The 22,578-nt window shown below is 43.5% G+C and overlaps 1 protein-coding gene across 14 annotated transcripts in view; it reads right to left on the reverse strand.

Moving 5' to 3' along the window:
* The window catches only part of USP48 (ubiquitin specific peptidase 48), a 112,249-nt gene that overhangs the window by 75,811 nt on the left and 13,860 nt on the right, over window positions 1-22,578 (reverse strand). For 7 of the 14 annotated variants that reach the window (XM_045476040.1, XM_045476038.1, XM_045476037.1 and 4 more), the window contains exon 1: window positions 14,424-14,809. The exons of 2 other annotated variants lie outside the window; for them this stretch is intronic. In XM_045476040.1, the coding sequence (XP_045331996.1) occupies window positions 14,424-14,557 (134 nt within the window). In that variant the 5' untranslated portion in view covers window positions 14,558-14,809. Of the gene's footprint in view, window positions 1-14,423; window positions 14,828-22,578 lie in introns of those variants that run through there. 5 more of the 14 variants (XM_045476043.1, XM_045476039.1, XM_045476036.1 and 2 more) reach the window with 2 other exon arrangements.

Consider the following 22,578-nt stretch of genomic DNA (forward strand, 5'->3'; position numbering starts at 1 on the left):
GGTGACTCAATCAGTTAAAAGTCAGACTCAGACTTTCGGCTCAGGTCATGATCTCACCATTGTGATTTCGAGCCCTGTGTTGGGCTCCATGCTGAGCGTGGAGCCTGCTTAAGATTCTCTCCCTCTCTCTCTCTCAGTGCACCCCTGCCCCTCGTATGCATGGGCATCATCTCGAGGTTCATGGGTGGTTCCTGGATTTAAGCCCTGTGTGGAGCTAACAGCCTGCTTGGAATTCTCTTGGCCCCTCCCCTGCTCCACCTCACAGGCTCTCTCTCAAAATAAACTTAGAATAGAAAAGAGGTGCCTGGTGGCTCAGTCGGTTAAGTGTCTGACTTGACTCAGGTCATGATCTCATGAAGTTCCATGGGTTGGAGCCCGCGTTGGGCTCTGTGCTGACAACTCAGAGCCTAGAGCCTGCCTTGGATTCTGTCTCTGTCTCTCTCTCTGTCCCTCCCCTGTTTGTGCTGTCTCTCTCTCTCTTTCAAATATAAACATTAAAAAAATTAAACAGAAAAAAAGCATAGGGGTTCCTGGGTGCTCTCTCAGTTAAGCATCCTACTTAATTCAGCTCAGGTCCTGATCCCGCCATTCGTGAGTTCAAGCCTTGCATCGGGCTCTGTGCTAACAGCTCAGAGCCCGGAGCCTGTTTCAAATTCTATGTCTCCTTCTCTCTGCCCTTCCCCAGCTGGCACTCTGTCTCTCTCTCTCAAAAATAATAAACATTCAAAAAAAAATTTTTTTTAAAGAATATAAAAGTTGTAGGGGCGCCTGGGTGGCGCAGTCGGTTAAGCGTCCGACTTCAGCCAGGTCACGATCTCGCGGTCCGGGAGTTCGAGCCCCGCGTCAGGCTCTGGGCTGATGGCTCAGAGCCTGGAGCCTGTTTCCGATTCTGTGTCTCCCTCTCTCTCTGCCCCTCCCCCATTCATGCTCTGTCTCTCTCTGTCCCAAAAACAAAAATAAACGTTGAAAAAAAAAAAAAAAAAAAAAAAGAAAATAAAAGTTGTTTTTACAGAGGATGTGAAAGAAGTGGGAGCAGAGGTGGGAATACATGTTCTCAGTGCATACTTTTTAAAAATAATTTTCATATATATATATACATATACACATACAAATAAAAACAAAAATCATTTCCCTATTAAAAACATATAACTATCAACTATTCACCCTTAACTATTTAAGTTTTCATTGAAAAGGAAACTTGTTGGGGCACCTGGGTGGCTCAGTCGGTTAAGCGTCCGGCTTCAGCTCAGGTCATGATCCCATTGTCTGTGGGTTTGAGCCCCGCATTGGGCTCTGCACTGACAGCTCAAGAGCCTGGAACCTGCTTTGGATTCTGTGTCTCCCTCTCTCTGCCCCTCCCCAACTCATGCTCTGTCTCTCTCTCTCTCTCAAAAATAAATAAACATTTAAAAAAAAATTTTTTTTAGGGGCGCCTGGGTGGCTCAGTCGGTTAAGCGGCCGACTTCAGCTCAGGTCACGATCTCGCGGTCCGTGAGTTCGAGCCCCGCGTCAGGCTCTGTGCTGACGGCTCAGAGCCTGGAGCCTGGTTCAGATTCTGTGTCTCCCTCTCACTCTGCCCCTCCCCCGTTCATGCTCTGTCTCAAAAAGAAATAAACGTTAAAAAAAAAAAAATTAAAAAAAAAATTTTTTTTTTTTTAATTTTTTTTTTCAACGTTTATTTATTTTGGGGACAGAGAGAGACAGAGCATGAACGGGGGAGGGGCAGAGAGAGAGGGAGACACAGAATCGGAAACAGGCTCCAGGCTCTGAGCCATCAGCCCAGAGCCCGACGCGGGGCTCGAACCCATGGACCGCGAGATCGTGACCTGGCTGAAGTCGGACGCTTAACCGACTGCGCCACCCAGGCGCCCCAAAAAAAATTTTTTTAAAGAAAAGGAAACTTGTTAAGTTACTAAAGCACCTATTTTCCTGAAGAAGTGAACATAAAGGAGAAACGAGATGATCTGAACTCTAGGTTCTAGTCATTGAAAATTCTAGTGTTTTTCTTCATAACTTCATTGTATCAAGGTCTCAGGTATTAGATATGCAAGATATAATCAGACATAAAAACAAAACAGCCACAGATCCCTTAACATGTATGCCCCCCTTCCCTTCTCCTAGGATTTCTGCCATACAAAGTTTTACGCAAAAGAAGTATGAGAAGCAGCTGACAAAGTCAATAAAATTAAACACCAAATGTGTTAAATATCATGGATGGACGCCGTCCTAAAGTGCTGGCAATCCTTTAGTTTATTGGATATTTAAAAAATGTTAAGTATATATTTTTAAGCTGAAGAATCCAATCAACCTTTGAGGTTCTGCCGCCTAGCAAAAGTGAAATATCTTCCTTTTTCCAAACCTCAAGTTATGCCCCATTAAGTCCAGATTCAAAACCTGCAGCTCATAAAAATGATCAATATATCCAACTCTTGTAATTAGCATATTAAATCACTTGGCCTGAAATTCAAATTTCTATTAGAGAAAGGGATTAACCAAGCAAAAAGGATTTAAAAAGTGAGCCTACTGGGAAATTACGTGAATCCTTTCTAATAGGATATCCACCAAATTGGTATTAAAGGAAAGATGTTGGGAGGTAGGAGGGAGGTGCTAACTGGCAAGTCAAAAGTCTTTCCCTGTGTGGATAGGCTTATTTAAGACTTGGAATTTTTTTCTTTTTCCCTCCTACAGTGGGACTCAGTTCTCCAAGGAGGAGGATTTGAAACATTTCTCAAGCTTTATACGATTTGGGAAATAATGGCTTCATGCTTAAATAAAATACCTTCCAACTTCACTCATAAAAGATACCATCATTCACTGATAAAACTGGCAAAAATTTTTTAAATTTCATACTCAGTTGATGTCAAGGACACAGAGACACGGATTTCACGTATTGTACAGACAGCGGGAGCAAATCTTGCAATAATAATGTATTTCAAAAGCCTTAAGAATGTTCATGTAGGGGCGCCTGGGTGGCGCAGTCGGTTAAGCGTCCGACTTCAGCCAGGTCGCGATCTCGTGGTCCGTGAGTTCGAGCCCCGCGTCGGGCTCTGGGCTGATGGCTCAGAGCCTGGAGCCTGTTTCTGATTCTGTGTCTCCCTCTCTCTCTGCCCCTCCCCCGTTCATGCTCTGTCTCTCTCTGTCCCAAAAATAAATAAACGTTGAAAAAAAAAATTTAAAAAAAAGTTCATGTAAAGTTTACAACGTTTTTCTAAGAAAATAATCAAAAAGGTAGATAATATTTATTTACAAGGATGCTCAGAAGGAGCACAACAAAAAAAGACCTTAACAAAAGAAGAAGGGGTGGGGGAGGCCAGTAAAAGGCAGGCAGGCAGGCAGACAAATGACCAATAGGAAAATAGTTCAATACTTTGGGGCATGTAAAATGGAATATGATGCAGTGATTAGAAATTAGTACTTTTATAAACTCTGTAACATCCTGTGGATACATTCTTAGTACTAACTTAAATACCTTTCCAGGGGCGCCTGGGTGGCTCAGTCGGTTAAGCAGCCAGCTAAGCACTTCGGCTCAGGTCGTGATCTCTTCGGCTCAGGTCATGATCTCACGGTCCGTGAATTCAAGCCCCGCGTCAGGCTCTGTGCTGACAGCTCAGAGCCTGGAGCCTGTTTCAGATTCTGTGTCTCCCTCTCTCTGACCCTCCCCTGTTCATGCTGTCTCTCCCTGTCTCAAAAATAAATAAAACATTAAAAAATAAAAATAAAAAAAATACCTTTCCAAATGCACATACAACATAAAGGTATTTTTTTATGTGCATGTAAAAAAATCAGAAGGAATTATACAAAAATATTACAACCTGTTGTCTGAGGGGTAGCTTTTATTTTTGATGACTTCATCAAGTCACCAGCGAGCTCAGACTCCTTAGAAGCCTAATGTCACTACATTCCACTTTGGCTCATCAGTACTCAAATTGGAGTGCCCATAGGAGAATATATAATAAATAAAGCCACAAGAAAAACATCTTGTGCCATCTTGGAATCTAAATTTCAATTAGTTTTATTACACAAAGTTGAAAGAGTGTTTTTTTTTTTTAATATTACACAGGAAAGAATTTTAGATCAAATAGGAATTTTTCTTTTATTCATTTCTTTGTAAGATTGTCCCAAATATAAGAATAACTTTTTCTTAATTAGATCATTGACTTGGAAGCCAAGAAAGACACGAGGTACAGAGGATTTTTAAAGGAAAGCCCCATTTAGCTAATTTTTATTTCCCCCCCATGTATGTCCTCTCTCTCCCTCTCTCCTTCTCTCCCTCCCCCCCCCCCCTTCTAAACCTTCTTCTATCATCAAAGCTATTTACCACTGACAGTCATTCAACTCTCTTCTATATTGCAAAGGTCACAAAAACAGGAAACCCTTAAATTCTTCCAGGCCCTTACTTCCCTAATCACAAGAATAAAATAAGTTATCAACGCCAGGTGGACCGAGATCTCATTCTGAAAGACAATGGAAGAGAGCTTGTAGAGGACAGTAAAGATAATACCTTTAGGACCTGGGGGAAGATGAAGAGTTCTTAAACCAAATACACACAAGAAAGTAACAACCATAAAGAAAAATATTGATAAATTGGGCTATAATGAAATTAGTGCTTCTGTTCATTAAAAAATGCTACTGACAGTAAAAAGTAGGTGCACCTGGGTGGCTCGGTCATTAGAGCATGTGACTTTTGATCTCAGGGTTTTAAGTTCAAGCCCCCGGTTGGGGACAGAGATTACTTAAAAATAAAATCTTAAAACAAACAAACAAAACAAAGTAAGGCCACCTGGGTGGGTCAGTGGTGGACTTCCGACTTTGGCTCCGGTCATGATCTCATGGTTCGTGAGTCTGAGCCCTGCATCAGGCTCTGCTGTCGGTGCAGACTGGCTTTGGATCCTCTGTTCCCTTCTCTCTGCCCCCCCTTCCCTACTTGCGCGCTCTCTCTCACTGTCTCTCAAAAATAAACATTTCTGAAAAATGAAAAGATTTTTTTTCTTAAAGTGTAAAAAGGCAAGAGTGGAAGATTTTTGCTATATATTCAAAGCTTTCTTTAAAGTGTTTTCTACACTCAACATAGGACTCAAACTCAGGACCCTGAGGTCAAGAGTTGCATGCTCCTCTGTGCCAGCCAGACACACCCCAACAAAGCTTTATTTTATCCAAAATAAAGAAATACAAATCAACACAATAACCAAATAGAAAAATGGGGCCTGGGGTGTCTGGCTGTCTCAGTCGATCTGTCTCTCCCTCTCTCTGCCCCTTGCCAGGTCTCTCCCTCTCACAAAATAAATAAACTTTATTTTTTAAATTTTTTAAAATGTTTATTTATTCTTGAGAGAGAGACAGAGCATGGGCATAAGCAGGGGAGGGGCAGAGAGAGAGGGGGAGACAGAATCGGAAGCAGGCTCCAGGCTCTGAGCTGTCAGCACAGAACCCAACAGGCGACTCGAACTCACAAACTGTGAGATCATGACCTGAGTGGGAAGTCGGATGCTTAACCAAGTGAGCCACCCAGGCACCCCTAAAATAAATAAACTTTAAAAAAGTAAAATAAGGGCTCCTGGGTGTGGCTCAGTTGTTAAGCACCAGACTTCAGCTCAGGCTAAACTCCATTTGGGAGTTCGAGAGCTCGAGCCCCACTTTGGGTGAGCTTCTGTCCCACTTCAGGTAAAACACAAGTCCCGCTTCTCTCTCTCAATCAAAAAATAAAATAAAACCACAGTTCGATGTCATGACACATCCATCATAATGGCTAAAATTAAAATGATTATGGTGAGGATATATAGCAAATGAATTCTCTCACAGAGCACTCATGAGAGTAGAATGTGGTATGACCATTTTGGAAAACAGTCTCTGGCATCATCTAATAAGGTAAATAAACTTCTATGACCCAGCAAGTCCTTTTATCAAAAATGTATACATAAAGGGGCACCTGGGTGGCTCAATGGATTGAAGCTCCAACTTCAGCTCAGGTCATGACCTCACGGTTCATGGGTTTGAGCCCCACATCGAGCTCGCTGCTGTCAGCAAGGAGCCGGCTTTGAATCCTCTGCCCGCCTCCTTCTGCACCTCCCGTGCTCATGCACTCTCAATAAATAAATAAAATACACACACACACACACACACACACACACACACACGAAAAAAAAAAAGCGTATGTATGGCACCAAAAGATACATACAAAAGTTTTCACTGCAGCTTTGTTCATAACAGCCAAATACTGGAAAAATTCCAAATGACCATTAGCAGCAGAAAGGATAAAGTATATTGCAACACAATGAAATACTGCACATTAAAAATGAACACACTACCATTACCCACAATGTGGACAAATCACACAATGCTGATCAAAAGAAGCCAGACACAAAAAGAACTACAAGGTATAACTAATTATATACAAAGTTCAAAATAGGCAAAACAATCTGCGGTGTCCAAAGTAAGGGCAGTGCTTGGTTACTTTTAAGGAGCAGGAAGAGGCTAATGACCAATTAAGAGGCAGTAAATGAAACACGGGTGCGTTCTGGAATGCTAGTACCATTTTAATATTGGTGGCAGATACATAGGTATGTTCCCTTTGTGGTCATTCATCCTGTGTAATTTTTAGATTTGTGTACTTTCCTGTATGTAAAAAAATAAATTTTAATTAAAAAAGAACACTAGAAAAATTCTAAGAGTAATTAAGAAGGATTCACCCTATCAGGTATTTTTTAATTGTTACCCAGTAAGTGGAAAGGCGATCCTAAGAGATACAATGAATCAAATCATTACAACAGGGATGAGAAATAAATCCAAGTACACCCAATAATTTGTCATATAATAAAGGTAGCCTTTTGAACTCGTGGAGGAAAAGACTAGATTACTCAATAAATGGTTTGAAAAAATTGAGTAGCCATTTGGTAAAAAGTGAAATGAAGATGGATCCTTATCTCACTCCCTCAATCAAATGAAACTGAAGAGGACAAAGGATGAATACAAAAAAAAAAAAAAAAAAAAAGACTGGATACATAAAATGAGACCATCAGTACTAAAACAAAACATGGGTGAATATTTCTACAATATTGGAATTGGGAAATCCAGAAGCCATAAAGATAAGCATTGATAATATGACCACATAAAAATATCATGAGTTTGAATGTACCAAAAGAGAAACAAAACCCACAAAGTCAAAAAAAAAAAAAAAAAAAAAACAAAATTGGGGGCAAAGTATCTTCAGCAGAAATACTCAAAGAGCTCTTGAAAATCAGTAAGAAAATGATCAACAATCCAGAACACCCATATATAACAAGATGCCCAAAGCCACTAGCAAAAAAAAAAAAAAAAAGGCATATGAAAATAAGATGGTATTTTTCACTAATGACATTGATGTTTGAAATAAGAATGCCTATTCCCAGGGTGAAATAGGGTGAATACAGGATGCAGTATTAAATAGTATGAACTTTTACCACCAATCAAAATTTTAAATGGTCATCATGCCCTTTACCTCAGCAGTTTCTCAACTTGCAACCTAAGTGAAAACACTCACTCAACCCAGATACATATATAGAGGGATGTTTACAGAAGCAGGATCTATACAGCAGCAAAACCCAGAAACCCAAAGGTCCATCAGGAGGCAAATGGCTAAATTATAACACATCTACCCCTACACAATGAAGTATCACATAGCTATCAAAAAGAGTAAGTTTTCTAGATGCACTAATATGGAAAAAGGTACATTATCAAATAAAAATAACTGGCAAAAAGTATGCAGTGGGACATTCCTCCCCTTTTAAAAAATTTTTTTGATTTATTTTTATTTTAGAAAGAGCTAGGGAGGGAAATAAATAAATAAATAAATAGTGAGCTAGGGAGGAAGGGAGGGGCAGAGCAAGGGAGAGACTCTTAAGCAGGTTCTGCCCCCAACACCCCGCACTGAACAGGAGGCAGGGCTAGATCACAAGACCCTGAGATCTTGACCTTATCAGAAACCAAGACTTGGATGCTTAACCAACTGAGCCACCCAGGCGCTGCTCCCTTTTTCTTCTAAAATAACAATCATGCTGTTTGATTATATTCTGTCTCACCTGTAAAATATATGGCACATGAGGGGTGCCTGGGTGGCTCAGTAGGTTAAGAGTCTGACTCTTGATTTTGGTTCGGGCCAAGATCTCTCAAGATCTCAGGGTTCACATCAGGGCTCTGTGCTGGCAGTGCGGAGCCTGCTTGAGATTCTCTCTCCCTCTCTCTGCCCTTCCCCACTGGGTCTCTCTCTCTCTCCAAAATAAATAAATAAAAACTTTAAATTCCCAATGTTTATAGCAGTACTATCAACAATAGCCAAAGTATGGAAAGAGCCCAAATGTCCATCGACAGATAAATGGATAAAGATGTGGTATATATATGTGGTATACACGCACGCATGCACGCACTGGAGTATTGCTCGGCAATCAGAAAGAATGAAATCTTGCCATTTGCAACAACCTGGATAGAACTCTAGTTCCCTCTAGGGTATTATGCTAAGCAAAATTAGTCAGAAAAAGACAAATCTAGGACTTCACTCATATGTGGAATTTAAGATTCAAAACAGATGAACATAAGGGAAGGGAAACAAAAATAAAAACAGGGAGGGGAACAAAACACAAGAGACTCTTAAATATAGAGAACAAACAGGGTTGCTGGAGGAAGGATGGGCTAAATGGGCAAAGGGCATTAAGGAAAACACTTGGTGGGATGGGCACTGGGTGTTAGAGGGGATGAATCACTGGAATCTATTCCTGAAATCGTTGGTGCACTATATGCTAACTTGGATGTAAAGTTAAAAATTAATTAACTAAAAGTAAATTTAAAAAGAAAAAAAACTTTAAAAATTTGTAAAACATATGGCACATGAAGAAAGGAACTTCACCTTCTGGGGCTTTATCCCAGAGCCTCTCTAGAATACTACACCAAGCTCACATAGTAGATACCAAAAACATCTGTCGAATGAAAGAATGACTATTACCCCAGCAAGGCACAGAACAGGTACTCAATAAGTATTTACCATGTTTAAATATATGTGTCATATTTAAAAAATATGCAGAAAAAGAGGATATGTATACAACGTTAATGGTGGGTAGATATGAGCCTGAAATTAAGGAGGAGCTGAGCTTTCACACAAAAACTGGGTAAGGATTAAGTGTTCTGAGTGTTCAAGGGCTAGACAGCAGAAAGATGCAAAACAATGAACAAGAATAGACAAGGACACGCGTTTCATGGAACACAGACACCTATTTAAACCAACAACTTACAGGGGCACCAGGCTGCTTGGTTGGAGGAACATGTAACTCTTACTCGGAGTTGTGAGTTTGAGCGCCATGTTGGGTATAGAGATTACTGACAAATAATACCTTTGTTTTTGGACTAGAGCTATGAGAAGTCATTGAAATGTTTTTGAAACTGGCATGATACTGACTTACTAGAATGCTTTAATTTTATAACAGTCATCAGTACTGTTTCTCTAAGGAGAACAGAGTGGACACTGTACTTCTATATACACAGCTAGAAGTATAAACTAGTCCAGACTGAAAATCCATATCAAAATTTTAACTGTTACACACACACACACACACACACACACACACACACACACACAAATTAACACACAAGACCTATCAGATCAAAAAGTATGATTAACATTGTGCTAGTGAATGGTGTGAGGAAACAAGACATTCTTACACAGGACCGTAAAGTGGAACCATCATTCTGATGGGCAATTTAGCAATATGGATCACAATGAAAAATCCACAGCTCCCACCCAACCAATTCACTGCAAGGAACTATCACCCTCATTGTTAGCAAAACCTCTGCTTGTAAGAATTAAGACACAGTATTTTCAGAATTCTGTGGATATAGGATTTACTATAGATTGCTCTCATCTGTGATTGTACTAAGCAGTTTCAGAGATGTAAATAAAAGTCTTGATTCACCTAGTCTTTGAGTAGATCTAAACACTGCTTCAGCTCTGGAATCTCCTCTAACAATCGTGTAAAGTATTTAAAAAAAAAAAAAAGTACATTATGGGGCACCCAGGTGGCTCAACTGGTAAAGAAAGCATCCCACTCTACATTTTGGCTCAGGCCGTGATCTCAGGGTTGTGAGCCCAACAGGATGGAGCTTGCTTGTGATTCTCTCTCCCTCGCACTCTGCCCCTGCTCATTTGTTTTCTCTCTTTAAATAAACATTTAAAGAAAGGATATTGATACCATTAGTTTAATCCTTTAAAATATTCTTGCTAAGAGTCCGAAGAAACACTTAAACAAAAGGAGAAAATGGGAGCACCTGCGTAGCTCAGTTGGTTTAAGTGTTGTACTCTTGATTTCGGCTTAGGTCATGGTCTTGCAGTTTGTGGGTTCGAGCCCCACATCAGGCCCTGTGCTGAGGTGTAGAGCCTACCAGGGATTTTCTCTCTTTCTCTGCCCCTCCCCCAGCTCATGCTCTCTCAAAATAAATGAACTTTAAAGAAGGAAAGAAAAAAAGGAGACACCTAGTGGAAAAGAAACCTTTGATATTTATATAAAAAATGCTTGGACCTCAGATTATACATGGTCTCAAAAGCACAAGGAAGGAAGGAAGGAAGGAAGGAAGGAAGGAAGGAAGGAAGGAAGGAAGGAAGGAAGGAAAGAAAGAAAGAAAGAAAGAAAGAAAGAAAGAAAGAAAGAAAGAAAGAAAGAAAAAAGAAAAGAAAAGAAAAAAGAAAGAAAGGGAGAGAAAGATCTGGACTGCATCAATATTGCTTTTGCACTACAAATAACATCAAAAATGTGAAAACCCACAGAAATGAGAAAATTTTTGCCAATATAAGGGATGTGTATCCAAAAAAGAACTCTTCCAACTCAATAATAAAAAAATACATAACCCAATTTTAAAATGGGCAAAGGACTTGAATAGACATTTCTCCAAAGATACAGGAATGGCCAAGAAGCACATGAAAAGAGGCTCAACCTTAGTCATCAGGCAAATGCAAACCAAAACTACAGGGATACCATTTATACCTACTAGGATGACTGTGAAGAAAAAAAGACAACCAAAAACAAGAGTTAAGGACGTGGAGAAATCTTCATCTAAACCATGAATATGTAAAATACCACAGCCACTTTGGAAAATAATTTGTCAGCTCCTCAAAATGTTAAACAGAGTTTTATGACCCCGCAATTCCACTCCTACATATATACCCAAGAAAAAAGAATACAACTGCACAAAAACCCTACACAAACGTTGGTAGCAGCCAAAAAGTAGAAACCCAAATGTCTGTCAGCTGGTGAACGGTTATATAAGTGTGTAGTACATATAAAATGGAATATTATTCAGTAACAAAAAAAAGAAAAATGGCCGACAAACATGGAAAAAGATGTTCAATTCATTGGTCATTACAAACATGCAAACCAAAAGTAACAGATGCCACTTCAAACACACTAGGATGGCATAAAAACAAACAGAAAATAGCAAGTGTTGACAAGCATGGAAAGAAATTGAAACCCTCCTACATTCCTGGTGGGAATGCAAAATGACCAGCACAGCAGCTGTAGAAAACTGTGGCGGTTCCTCAGTGAGTTAAACATAATTACCGTGACCCAGCAATTTCACTCCTAGGTATACACTCGAAAGAACTGAAAGCACGTATTCCAACAAAAACCTGCACCCAAATGTTCATAGCAGCACTATTCCTAACAGCCAAAAAGTGGACAGAACAAAAATGTTTATCAAGTTAACTACGCTAGGTGAAGTGATGGATGTGTTAACTACCTTGATCTTGGTAATCATTCCACCATGTTTATCAAATCATCACGTTGTAAACTTCAAATACAGGTTATTCTATTTGTCAATTATTTGTCAATAAAGTCGGGGGGAAATTTTCTAAGGCCATCAACTGATGGATAAACAATATGATATATCCAAACAAAGGAATATTATTCAGCCCACAAAAAGGAATAACGTACTGATATACGCTACAACATGGAAGACACTGAAAAAACATGCTACCTGAAAGCCACACAAAAAAAGGCCACATATTGTCTGATTCCATTTACGTGAAATATTTAGAAGAGACACCTACAAGACAGGAAGTTCAGTGGTTGCCAGAAGGTGGCATGAAGGGGAAACGGGAAGTGACTGTTTAAAGGATATGGAGTCTCCTTTTAAGGTAACAGAAAAAGCTGGGGGCACCTGGTAGGCTCAGTAGGTAGAGCACGTGACTCAATCACTGGGGTTTTGAGTTCAAGCCCCACATTGAGGGTAGAGCCTACTTTAAAAATTAAAATTAAAAAAGGCAGGGGCAGGGGACACGCGGGGGGACTCCTGGGTGGCTCATTCAGTTAAGCCTCCCTTTGATTCAGGAACTAGACAATGGTGATGGTTGTACAACTTAATTGTATACTATTTTTTTTTTTTAATGTTTACTTATTTTTGAAAGAGAGCACACATGTGGGGAGGTAGTGGGAGGGAAGAGGCAGATAGAGAGGGAAACAGAGGATCGGAAGCCAGCTCTTGGTGGCTGCAGAGAGCCCGATGCTGGTCTCAAAATCACAAACTGTGAGATCATGACCTGAGCCGAATGCCTAATCAACTGGGCTACCCAGGGACCCCTGTATACTTTAAAAGAATACATTTTGTTGTCTTTTGCACACTTTTTAAAATGAAATACTGACACATGCTACAACGTGATGACCCCTGAAAACATTACACTAAGTGAAAGGAGTCAGTCACAAAGTCCACATATTTTGTGGTTCTATTCACATGACATGTCCAAGATAGGCAAATTTAGAAGCAGAAAAGTTGATGGGTGGTTGCCTGGAGCTTGGGTGGTGATGTACAGAGGACTGAGTGCCAATCCAATGGCTAAAGGGCTAGGTGGGGAGGTGGGCAAATGTTCTAAAGTCAAGACTGTGGGCATTGCTAAACAGCCCTGAATATACAAACAGAAACCACTGAATAGTACATTTTAAATAGGTGAATCATACAATATGTGAATTATATCTCGATGCTTTAAAAAAAAAAAAAAAAAACAAACACCTGTTTGGATATAAACCTTGCAATTGCAACTTAAAAATAACTTTTTTAATGTTTTTGAGAGAGAGAGAGAGAGAGAGAGAGAGAGCACGAGTGGGGGGGGGGGGGCAGAGAGAGGCAGACACAGAATCAGAAGCAGGCTCCAGGCTCTGAGCTGTCAGCAAAGAGCTGGGTGCAGGGCTTGAACTCAGGAACTTAATGGACTGAGCCACCCAGGCTACCTGCAACTTAAAACTCTTAGGACATTCCCCTTATAAGGATCGCAGTCAATTTCTACTCCCTAATTTGCGTTAAAATCAGAATTCTAACAGTGATAGAGTGGTGGGGTTTTTTGTTTTTGTTTTTTTTTTTTTTTTGCTTCTCTAGAATCTAATTATTTTGGGAAACTAACTGAACTTAATAAATTCTGTTATACACAGCCTCTGTCATTCCAGGGCTTACTGTTGGAGTCAGATGTCCCCTCCTTGCAAGCCAGATGCCCTAGAACTTAGAATTATTCGTTAGCCTTATGGAAGCTCCCTAACCTGAATCACTTCTCAACCTAGACTTAAATTCCAAAGCGAGACCTTGACTTCCATTCCTTCCGGGTCCCGCCGCTTAAAAACTCCAGAAAGCCTTTACTAAATGCCTGCTGAAGTAAAGCTACTGAGCATGCCCGGTTTGGCCAACTCAATTCAACAACATTCCAGAACAAAAACTATAGTTCCCGCGTTAAAAGGTGGAAAAACAGAAGAGACAGGAACAATGCCTAAGAATTCGAACTAAAAGGAAAGTCAAGATTCAAGGGCTAAGCAGAAGTGAAGGACAGAACTTATACAGCTCACACTTCGCACTTGGTAAAGTGGTACGGTCGAAACGACCCCCCAAAAAAGGGGGGGGGGAAAGCTAAAACAGATGAACGAGAGGGTAGGTCAACTGGGGGTGAAGGTGTCGATGACGTAGACTACCCATACGGTTCTCTAAATCAGCCCTATCCAAAACTAATACTAAGACGACCAAGCCTTAGCGTCACCAGTAATAAAAGATATACTGTGATGAAACTCACTTCCAAGAAGTTCCCTTTCTACAATGGAAAAAGCTGAGCCGTGGCCAAGATACAACAGCCAACAACGTTTGCTAAGCTCTCAGCTCCTGCCTTCAACCATTTCCACCGCCATCTTCTAGACAAGAACCTAGAACCGTTTCTAAAGGGCTTCCAGCAGCATCACCTCCATGCAAAGCCCGGGAAGGCTGCGTTACTCAGGTCGCCCAGACGGCGTTAAGGAGGAAGCCTCCACCTTGCCCCTCTCCGCGCCTGCTAGATGCACGCAGCTGGCTGCTGTCCTCTTTCCCCCAATATGACCCCCGGCCCCCGGCCCGGTTTTCCGAAGTCCGAACCGGGGGCGCAAGGCCCAGTGCGCGGGCCTCACCTGCACACGCCGCGGATGCAAGGCTCCAGCCAGATGCGGTACGCGGTCTCGATGTGCTCCTGCGACACCTCCTCGGGCCGCACCGTCTCCGCCCAGCGCCAGGCCGCCTTCTCCAGCTGCAGCCGCGGGGCCATGGCCTTGGCCCGAAGAGCGCCTCCCGAGCCGAGCCGTCGCTGCTGTTGCTGCTGCCGCTGCCGCCGCCCAAATGGGCTCCGCCACCTGCCAGCAATGGGGACCAGGCGATCCCTCAGCCAGCTGGCCAGTCAATCACCTGTGCGCGCCACTGCCGCCGCGCCCGCCCGCCCGCGCCCGACCCGCACGACTAGCCGCAAAGCGCCGCCGCCGACACCCGACACCCCTCGCGCCCGCAGACGTTGGAGGTATACTCCCCGCCGCGGTGGGCGCATGCGCGTTCCCAGCAGTCTTTGCGCCACCCCGCGCCTCTAGCCCGACGGGTGGAGGAAGGGGAAGCAGCCTGTTCGAGGTACTGTTGCCACGTCCTCACCGGCGCTGCTGGGGAAGCAGCGTCTAAGCACCTGTCCAGGGTAGCGTCCTGCGAACCACTACCCTAACAAGCTGGCACCTCGAGGGCAAAAGGCTGCCTATTCTCGCTCTCTGGTACTTCTCCTTAACCTTGAAGGAATCACGCGAGAAGCTACTCAACGCACATCATAGGGCCGCTGGACTGCGGGGTAGGACCTGAAACCAGGTCACCAAAAAAACGACGGTTGGCTCTGTAGAGGATGATTAAACTTGAGCCTGGACCGGTTCCGACTCCTTTCCCGAGCCCTCCTGACGTCGCGGGATGTTCTGGGCCTTTTCTCAAGTAGAACTGGACTACATGTCCCGGCATGCATAGCGTGCTGTCACTCACTGGATGCGAGGCATGCTGGGATTTGTAGTCCTCGAGGTGGAGGGGGGCTTCGGGTGAGGTGGGCTTCGGGTGGGGTTTCTCTGGCTGGGAGGGTCTTCTGGCAGCTGGCTGACCCCCTGACTGCTGTCCTCTCTTTTAGAGGACTTAGTCCTTTTCCGAAGCTCTTCTCTAGCTCCCGGGTTTAAAAACATTTCCTTTTTACAAGTCCTGCCCCAGGATCTAAAGAGTAGCCTTATCATAATGTTTTGCAAACTGTAAAGGGCACTGTTGGAGGGAAGGTTTTGAGGACTTTACATTCGAATGAGAGCCCTCCAGGGGTCTAAGCGCTAATTTCTGACTCAGCAGTTTACCAGCTGGGTAACCTTGGACTTGATGCTTAAAGTGTGCTAGTCATTCATTAGATAAACATTTGCTGAAAGCACGACGAAGATAAGACGTGGTCCCGGCCTTGGGGTGGGGGGGGGGGGGTTGGGGGGGGTTGGGGGCGGTGAGGGGAGAGCGGTAGAAACACAAAGATCCCCTTCCCAGCCTTGGAAGGTTTGCAGTACTTGGTAAAAGGCCTACTAGAAGAGGTAATTCCTAAACACATCTTAAAAAATCAGAACTTAGCCAGGATAGAAAAAAGGCACCGTTACAGACAAAGGGAACCCTAAGGAGCAAAGGCACAGAAGAGAGAGACTTCTTGGTGTGAGAAAACAAATTCTGAGACAGAGGGAGGTTAGGTTAGAGGTAAGCCTTGAGAGGCAGGCCGACTTTGCCTTTATCCCAGAGATTCCTTGAAATGTTTAAAGCTGGTGAGGCATACATTGGAGATTTGCATTTTGTATAGCTTTTTCAGTTTGAGTCAAGGTCAAAAGTAGAGAAACCTCTTAGAAGACTACTGAAGTAATAACAGGCCAGAGATCATGAAGGCCTAAACTGGGGCAACGTAATTGTACCAGGGGTGGGGTATAAAAGCACAGCCCAGGGGCTCCCAAACAGACCAGGTTCAACCACTTGCCACTGACAAAATCCAAAGGCAGAGCATGAGTGGCAGTAGTGGTGGTGAAAAGAGAAAGGAATTTATTTCCGTGAGGCCGACTCGGGGAAGACCATGGACTAGCATCTCAAAGACTTCTCTAAAGGGCTGAAAATACGTTTACATTTATATAAGGAAAATGAGAGACTACAGTCGTTAGGTTCTAGCAGGTAAGCAGCGAAGGTCAGGTCAGTCTTCCTCAATCACTCCTGGTCTGGCTGGCCCAGGGCAGTCCTTGTTGCTTCAGGGGGTGATTTTGGCTCACATGGTGGGGGGGGGGGGGGGGGGGGGGGGATGCTTTGCCTGCAGGGTCTTTTGCCAAAATTAGGAATTAAGCTGGAAAGAACTTAATCAATTAGAAAGTACATAATGTGGTCAAAATGGAGGTTGTCCTGTTTCATAATAGATAACCGCCTGAGGAGACAAATTTGAAAGATACCTAGGATGTGGAATTGCTACAACTTGATGATGTTGGTCTAACCAGTGTCTATTCACCTGTTATTTGACCTTCAAGTTTGGGTCATAGCCCTTTCCTTGGTGCTTACAGCTCCCTGTGCCACCCATTGTCTCACTTAGCAAATGATGAAATTGTATTATTCACCAGGCTGTCACTGCTATATGCCAGTTTTTTTTTAATTAAAAAAATTTTTTTTTAATGTTCATTTATTTTTGAGACAGAGAGAGACAGAGCATGAATGGGGGAGGGTCAGAGAGAGAGGGAGACACAGAATCCGAAGCAGGCTCCAGGCTCTGAGCTGTCAGCACAGAGCCCGACATGGGGCTCGAACTCATGGACCGTGAGATCATGACCTGAGCCGAAGTCGGACACTCAACTGACTGAGCCACCCAGGCGCCCCTATATGCCAGTTTTCAAACCTGGGTAATAGTTTCTACCAAGTGAGATAGGGACTACAGAAGGAGCAAGTTTAGAAGGGAGATGATGATTTCAATTTTTAAAATACAGTAGACCCTTGAACTATGTGCTGTACCTTGACCCCCAGCAGCGTGGAAAGTCTGGGTATAATTCTTGACTGCCCAAAAACTTAGCTACTGATAGCTTGCTGTTGAGCAGGAGCCTTATCGATAAGTCCATGAACACATTTTGTATGTTTTATGTATTATAGACTGTATTCTTAAAGCAAGCTAAAGAAAATGTTACTAAGAAAATCATAAAGAAGAGAAAAATACATTTACTGTACTGTACTATATCGGAAAAAGTTCAAGTGGGCCCACACAGTCCGAGCCTGTGTTATTCAAGAGTCGACTGTATTGCATTTTAGGCGTGTGGTCAAAAACCAACTTCCATGCTTCAGAGCCAAAATATAACAGGAAGACAGAGTTTAGGGTAAGGAGGAACAATAGCTTTATTGCTTTGCAGGCAAAGGAGGCTGTAGCAGGCTGACCTTCAAAACCTGAAAGCCTGGGGCACCTGGATGGCTCCCTCAGTTAAGCATTCAACTCTTTGTTTTTGGCTCAGGTCCTGGTCTCATGGTCGTGGGATCCAGTCCCGTGTCAGGGTCTGCATTGAGCATGGAGCCTGCTTAAGATTTTCTTTCTCCCACTCTCTCTTCCCCTCCCCTGCTTGTGCTCACTCTCTCTTACAAATAAATAAAGTTAAAATGTGTGTGTGTGTGTGTGTGTGTGTGTGTGTGTGTATGTGTGTGTGTGTAGGCACCTGGGTGGCTCAATCAGTTAAGTGTCCAACTCAGGTCATGATCTCACAGTTGATGAGTTCAAGCCCCGCATCAGGCTCTGCTGACGGCTCAGCACCTGGAGCCAGCTCTGGATTATGTCTCTCCCTCTCTCTCTGCCCCTCCCCCTCTCAAAAGTAAACAAACATTAAAAAAAAAATTTTTAATACGTATATTAAAAAAAAAAAAAACAAACTGCAAGCCCTCCCAGAGGAAGGGGCAGGAGGGTTATAGGGAAATACAGGATCTGGCTGGTTTTGACAGGCATTGTGTGGTGCTACCAGCTTCCAGTCTTGTCTTTAGGGTGGTAAGAGAGGAGGGCAAGTTTGCTGAAGAGAGGGAAAAGGTTACTTTAAAATCCAGGTTTGCTGAAGCGTTGGTGCAGTCATTTTGATTTTTATTGGTTTTTTAAGTGGTTTCAGATGCATAAGGGACATACATGTCAAGACAGCAGACATGAATCTGAATCTTGCAGGATATATTGTCCTGCACCATTAAGTTTTCGTTCTATGCTGGATGATTCTCGTCAGCATTCAAATGTGATTTGATTTCTCCCAAGTTTAACAAACTCTCTCTTGACTCCCACATCCACCCCAAGCTACTGTCCCATTTTTCTGCTCCCTCTTTATAATAAAACTGAAAAGAGTTGTCTATAGTTTTCTCCAGTTCCCCTCTTCCTGTCCCCATTAAATTAATTCCAAATCAAGCTCTTGTCTCTGTCTCCCCCAAAACCACTCATATGAAGGTCACACTGTGAAATACATTGGTAAGCTCACACTTGATTTTGTCCTACCAATCCAAAGCATCTGAACCATTATTCAATCTCTCTCTGGAACCTCTTCCTTTTCTTAAGTTGCAGGATACCACATTCTCCTGCTTTTCAACATTTATTTATTTTTGGGACAGAGAGAGACAGAGCATGAATGGGGGAGGGGCAGAGAGAGAGGGAGACACAGAATCGGAAACAGGCTCCAGGCTCTGAGCCATCAGCCCAGAGCCCGACGCGGGGCTCGAACTCACGGACCGCGAGATCGTGACCTGGCTGAAGTCGGACGCTTAACCGACTGCGCCACCCAGGCGCCCCTCTCCTGCTTTTCCCACGATTCACTGGCCATTCTTTTTTTTTTTTTTTTTTTTTTTTTAATTTTTTTTTTTTTCAACGTTTATTTATTTTTGGGACAGAGAGAGACAGAGCATGAACAGGGGAGGGGCAGAGAGAGAGGGAGACACAGAATCGGAAACAGGCTCCAGGCTCTGAGCCGTCAGCCCAGAGCCCGACGCGGGGCTCGAACTCACGGACCGCGAGATCGTGACCTGGCTGAAGTCGGACGCTTAACCGACTGCGCCACCCAGGCGCCCCTGGCCATTCTTTTTTAGTGCCCTTTGCTGGTTTGCTCTTCTCTCTAACTTGTCCCTGGACCTTTCTCTAATACATATTTACTCCCTGGGTGATCTGATCTCCTTATGTAGCTTTAAATACCAGCTGTGTGTTGACTGCCAAATTCGTATCTCCAGACTTGACCTCACTCCTGTGATGCCAGATTTGTATGTCCTACTGCTTACCTGGCATCTCTAGTGTGCGATACACTTTACAAGTCCAAAACCTATCCTTGTTCTACTTCCAATTGCCCCCAAATATCCTTCTAAATCTTTGCCATCTCAACAAATGGCAACTCTATCCTTTCAGAAGCTTTAGAGGCAGGTTTAACCTACCCTTCTCTTACGTCCCCATCCAGTCCTTTTACAAATCCTGTCAGTCGGGTGCCCGGGTGGCTCAGTGGGTTAAGTGTCTGACTCTTGATCTCGGCTCAGGTCATGATATGGTTTGTGAGTTTGAGCCCCACATCCGGCTCTGTGGTGGCAGTGCAAAAACTGCTTGGGATTCTCTCTCCCTCTTTCTCTGACCTCCCCGCTCATGTGTGTGCAATCTCTCTCTCAAAATAATTAAATAAAAACTTTAAAAAAAAAAAAAAACAGCTAACAAATCCTGTCAACTGTGCCTTCAAAGTATATGCAGAATACAACCACCCTACAGTTACCATCACCACCCTGATCCCACCTGGATTTTTGCAAAAGCTTCCTAACTGGTCTCCAAGTTTCACCCTTGTCTCTTTATAGTCTGCATGTAAACTGAGTGGACACTCCCTGGCTTAAAAACCTCTAAAAACTTCCTGTCTCCCTCCTTCCTATCTCCTGTCTTCCTCCAAAGGCCCTCTCCCCTACACCTTACCGCCTAGACTTCATTTCCTATCACTCTCCCTTCCCCCAACTTTGAGCCAGCAACACCATCTTCTTACTCCCTGCGCACAACTACCAAAGCCGACTTCTGCCTCAGGGCCTTTGCATCTGTGGTTTCCTTTGCCTGGAACACTCTTCTGCACAGCCACATGGTACAGTTTTGCTCCTTCACCTAATAAGCTTTCGGAACGGGAAGGACCCTAGAAAGAAGGTCCAGAAGGAACAATTGTTAGATATAAGGAGAATCAGAAGAATTGGGCACCTGAGAAGCTTAGGGAGGAAAGTTTCAAGAAGATGGGAATGGTCAGCAATGTTAAATTCCCATCTATTTTCCTCCCCATTTCTTAGCTCCTTAGTAAAATTATCGAAAGAATTATCTATCCCTAGCACTTTCCAAAAGAAATAGAATACAGGCCATATAGGTAATTTAAAATTTTCTAGTAGCCAGATTTTAAAAAGTAAAAAGAAACAGGTGAAGTTAATTTCAACAATATAATTAACCTAGTATATCCAAAGTGGGTACGTTTCCACATGAAATCAATATTTAAAAAATATCAACGAAATATTCGATCGTCTTTTCTTCACACTATATTCTGGAAATCTGTGTGCATTTTACACTCGCAGGTCATCTCAATTTAAACTTGCCGCATTCGGGGCGCCCGGGGGCTCAGCTGGCTAAGCCTCTGACTTTGGCTGTGGTCATGATCTCACTGCTCATGAGTTCAAGTGTGGCATCGGGCTCTGTGCTGACAGCTCAGTGCCCGGAGCCTGCTTTGGGTTCTGTGTCTCCCTCTCTCTCTGCCCCTCCCCTGCTCAAGCTCTGCCTTTCTCTCTCTCTCAGAAAAAAAAAATTTTTTTTTTAAACATTTCAAACTTGCCTTATTCAGGTGCTCATTAGCCACATGTGGGGAGTGCCAGCGGGGTGGACAGCCGAGGTCTGTACTCTCTCGACTTACTCACCTTCTGTTCACTCTTCAAACAACTCCAATCTGGCCTGCGACCTTCTCATTTCCCTACAGCTGCTCTTATCAAGGTTCGCATGGCTCCCATGTCACCAAACCCAGGAGTCTTCTCTCAGCCCTGAGCTCACTGCAGTCACTGCTCCTACCGTCTTGAAATGTCCTCTTGGTTTCTAGGCAGTATCCGCTCCTGGTTGTCCACTTCCCTCAGTCACTGCTCCTTCTCAGTCTTCTTTGCTGTCTCCTCCTCCTCTTCCTCCTCCTCCACGGATTTTCTAAACGCTAGTCTAAAATACAAACTTACTCCTATGTGTCTCCTCTATACTACAGTCGCACTTCACTGACACCAGGTGTGTGGGTTTCCCATACGTCCTACGTATTTAACTCAGTTCTGTCACTATCTACCTGGAGATATTATCAGATCACACAAGTTAAGGGTTCAGTCCTTCAAGCCTGCACACACACATACACTCCTTCAGGCATCAGTTGCAAATCCAGGTTTCTGACCAGCTGGCTACAAGTCAGAGGCGCCCATCACCTCTTCCTCAGGTTTGACTGATTCGCTAGAGCAGCTCACAGAACTCAGGAAAACATTCTACCTACCAATGAACAGTTTATTAGGAAAGGCTGTAACTTAGGAACAACCAGACGGAAGAGGGGCATAGGGCAAGAATTGTAAGAGGGGGGGCAGAGCTTTCATGCCCTTTCTGGACACGCCCTTTCTGGACACCCTACACCCCCAGCAACCCCACTGTTCACCAGCCTGGAAGTTCTCTGAACCCCAGTCCTGTAGGTTTTTATGGAGGCTTCATTACACAGCCAGAGTTGATTAAATCATCGACTGTTGATGACTGATCTCAGTCTCTACTCCCCAGAGTTCGGGGGCTGGGATTGAGGCTGAAAGTTCCAGCCCTCTAATCATGATTGGTTTTCCAGGCAACTAGCCCCCATTCTTAAATTACCCAGAGGCTTTCCAAAAATCATCTCATTAACAGAAGGCCTGGAGTAGTTGGAAGGGGCTTGTTATAACAAAAGACAACTTTATCACTCCAATTACTTAGGAAATTCCAAGGGTTTAGGAATTCTGGGAGGAATGAAGGAAGACCAACATGTATGTATTTATTTTTTTAATGTTTATTTTTGAGAGAAAGCGAGAGTGAACGGGGGAGGTGCACAGAGCGGTAAGGGTGGGGGGTGCGGGGAGGAGGGACAGAGGATCTGCAGTGGGCTCCACGCTGCAGATGCGGGGTTTGGACTCACGAACCTGCTGACAGATGTGGGGTTCAGACTCACAAACCGCAAGATCATGACCTGAGCCGAAGTCGGATGCTTAACCGATGGAGCCAGCCAGGCGCCCCCCAAATATGTATTGCTT

The sequence above is a fragment of the Leopardus geoffroyi genome, chromosome C1, assembly GCF_018350155.1.
Source record: "Leopardus geoffroyi isolate Oge1 chromosome C1, O.geoffroyi_Oge1_pat1.0, whole genome shotgun sequence".
Taxonomy (NCBI): domain Eukaryota; kingdom Metazoa; phylum Chordata; class Mammalia; order Carnivora; family Felidae; genus Leopardus; species Leopardus geoffroyi.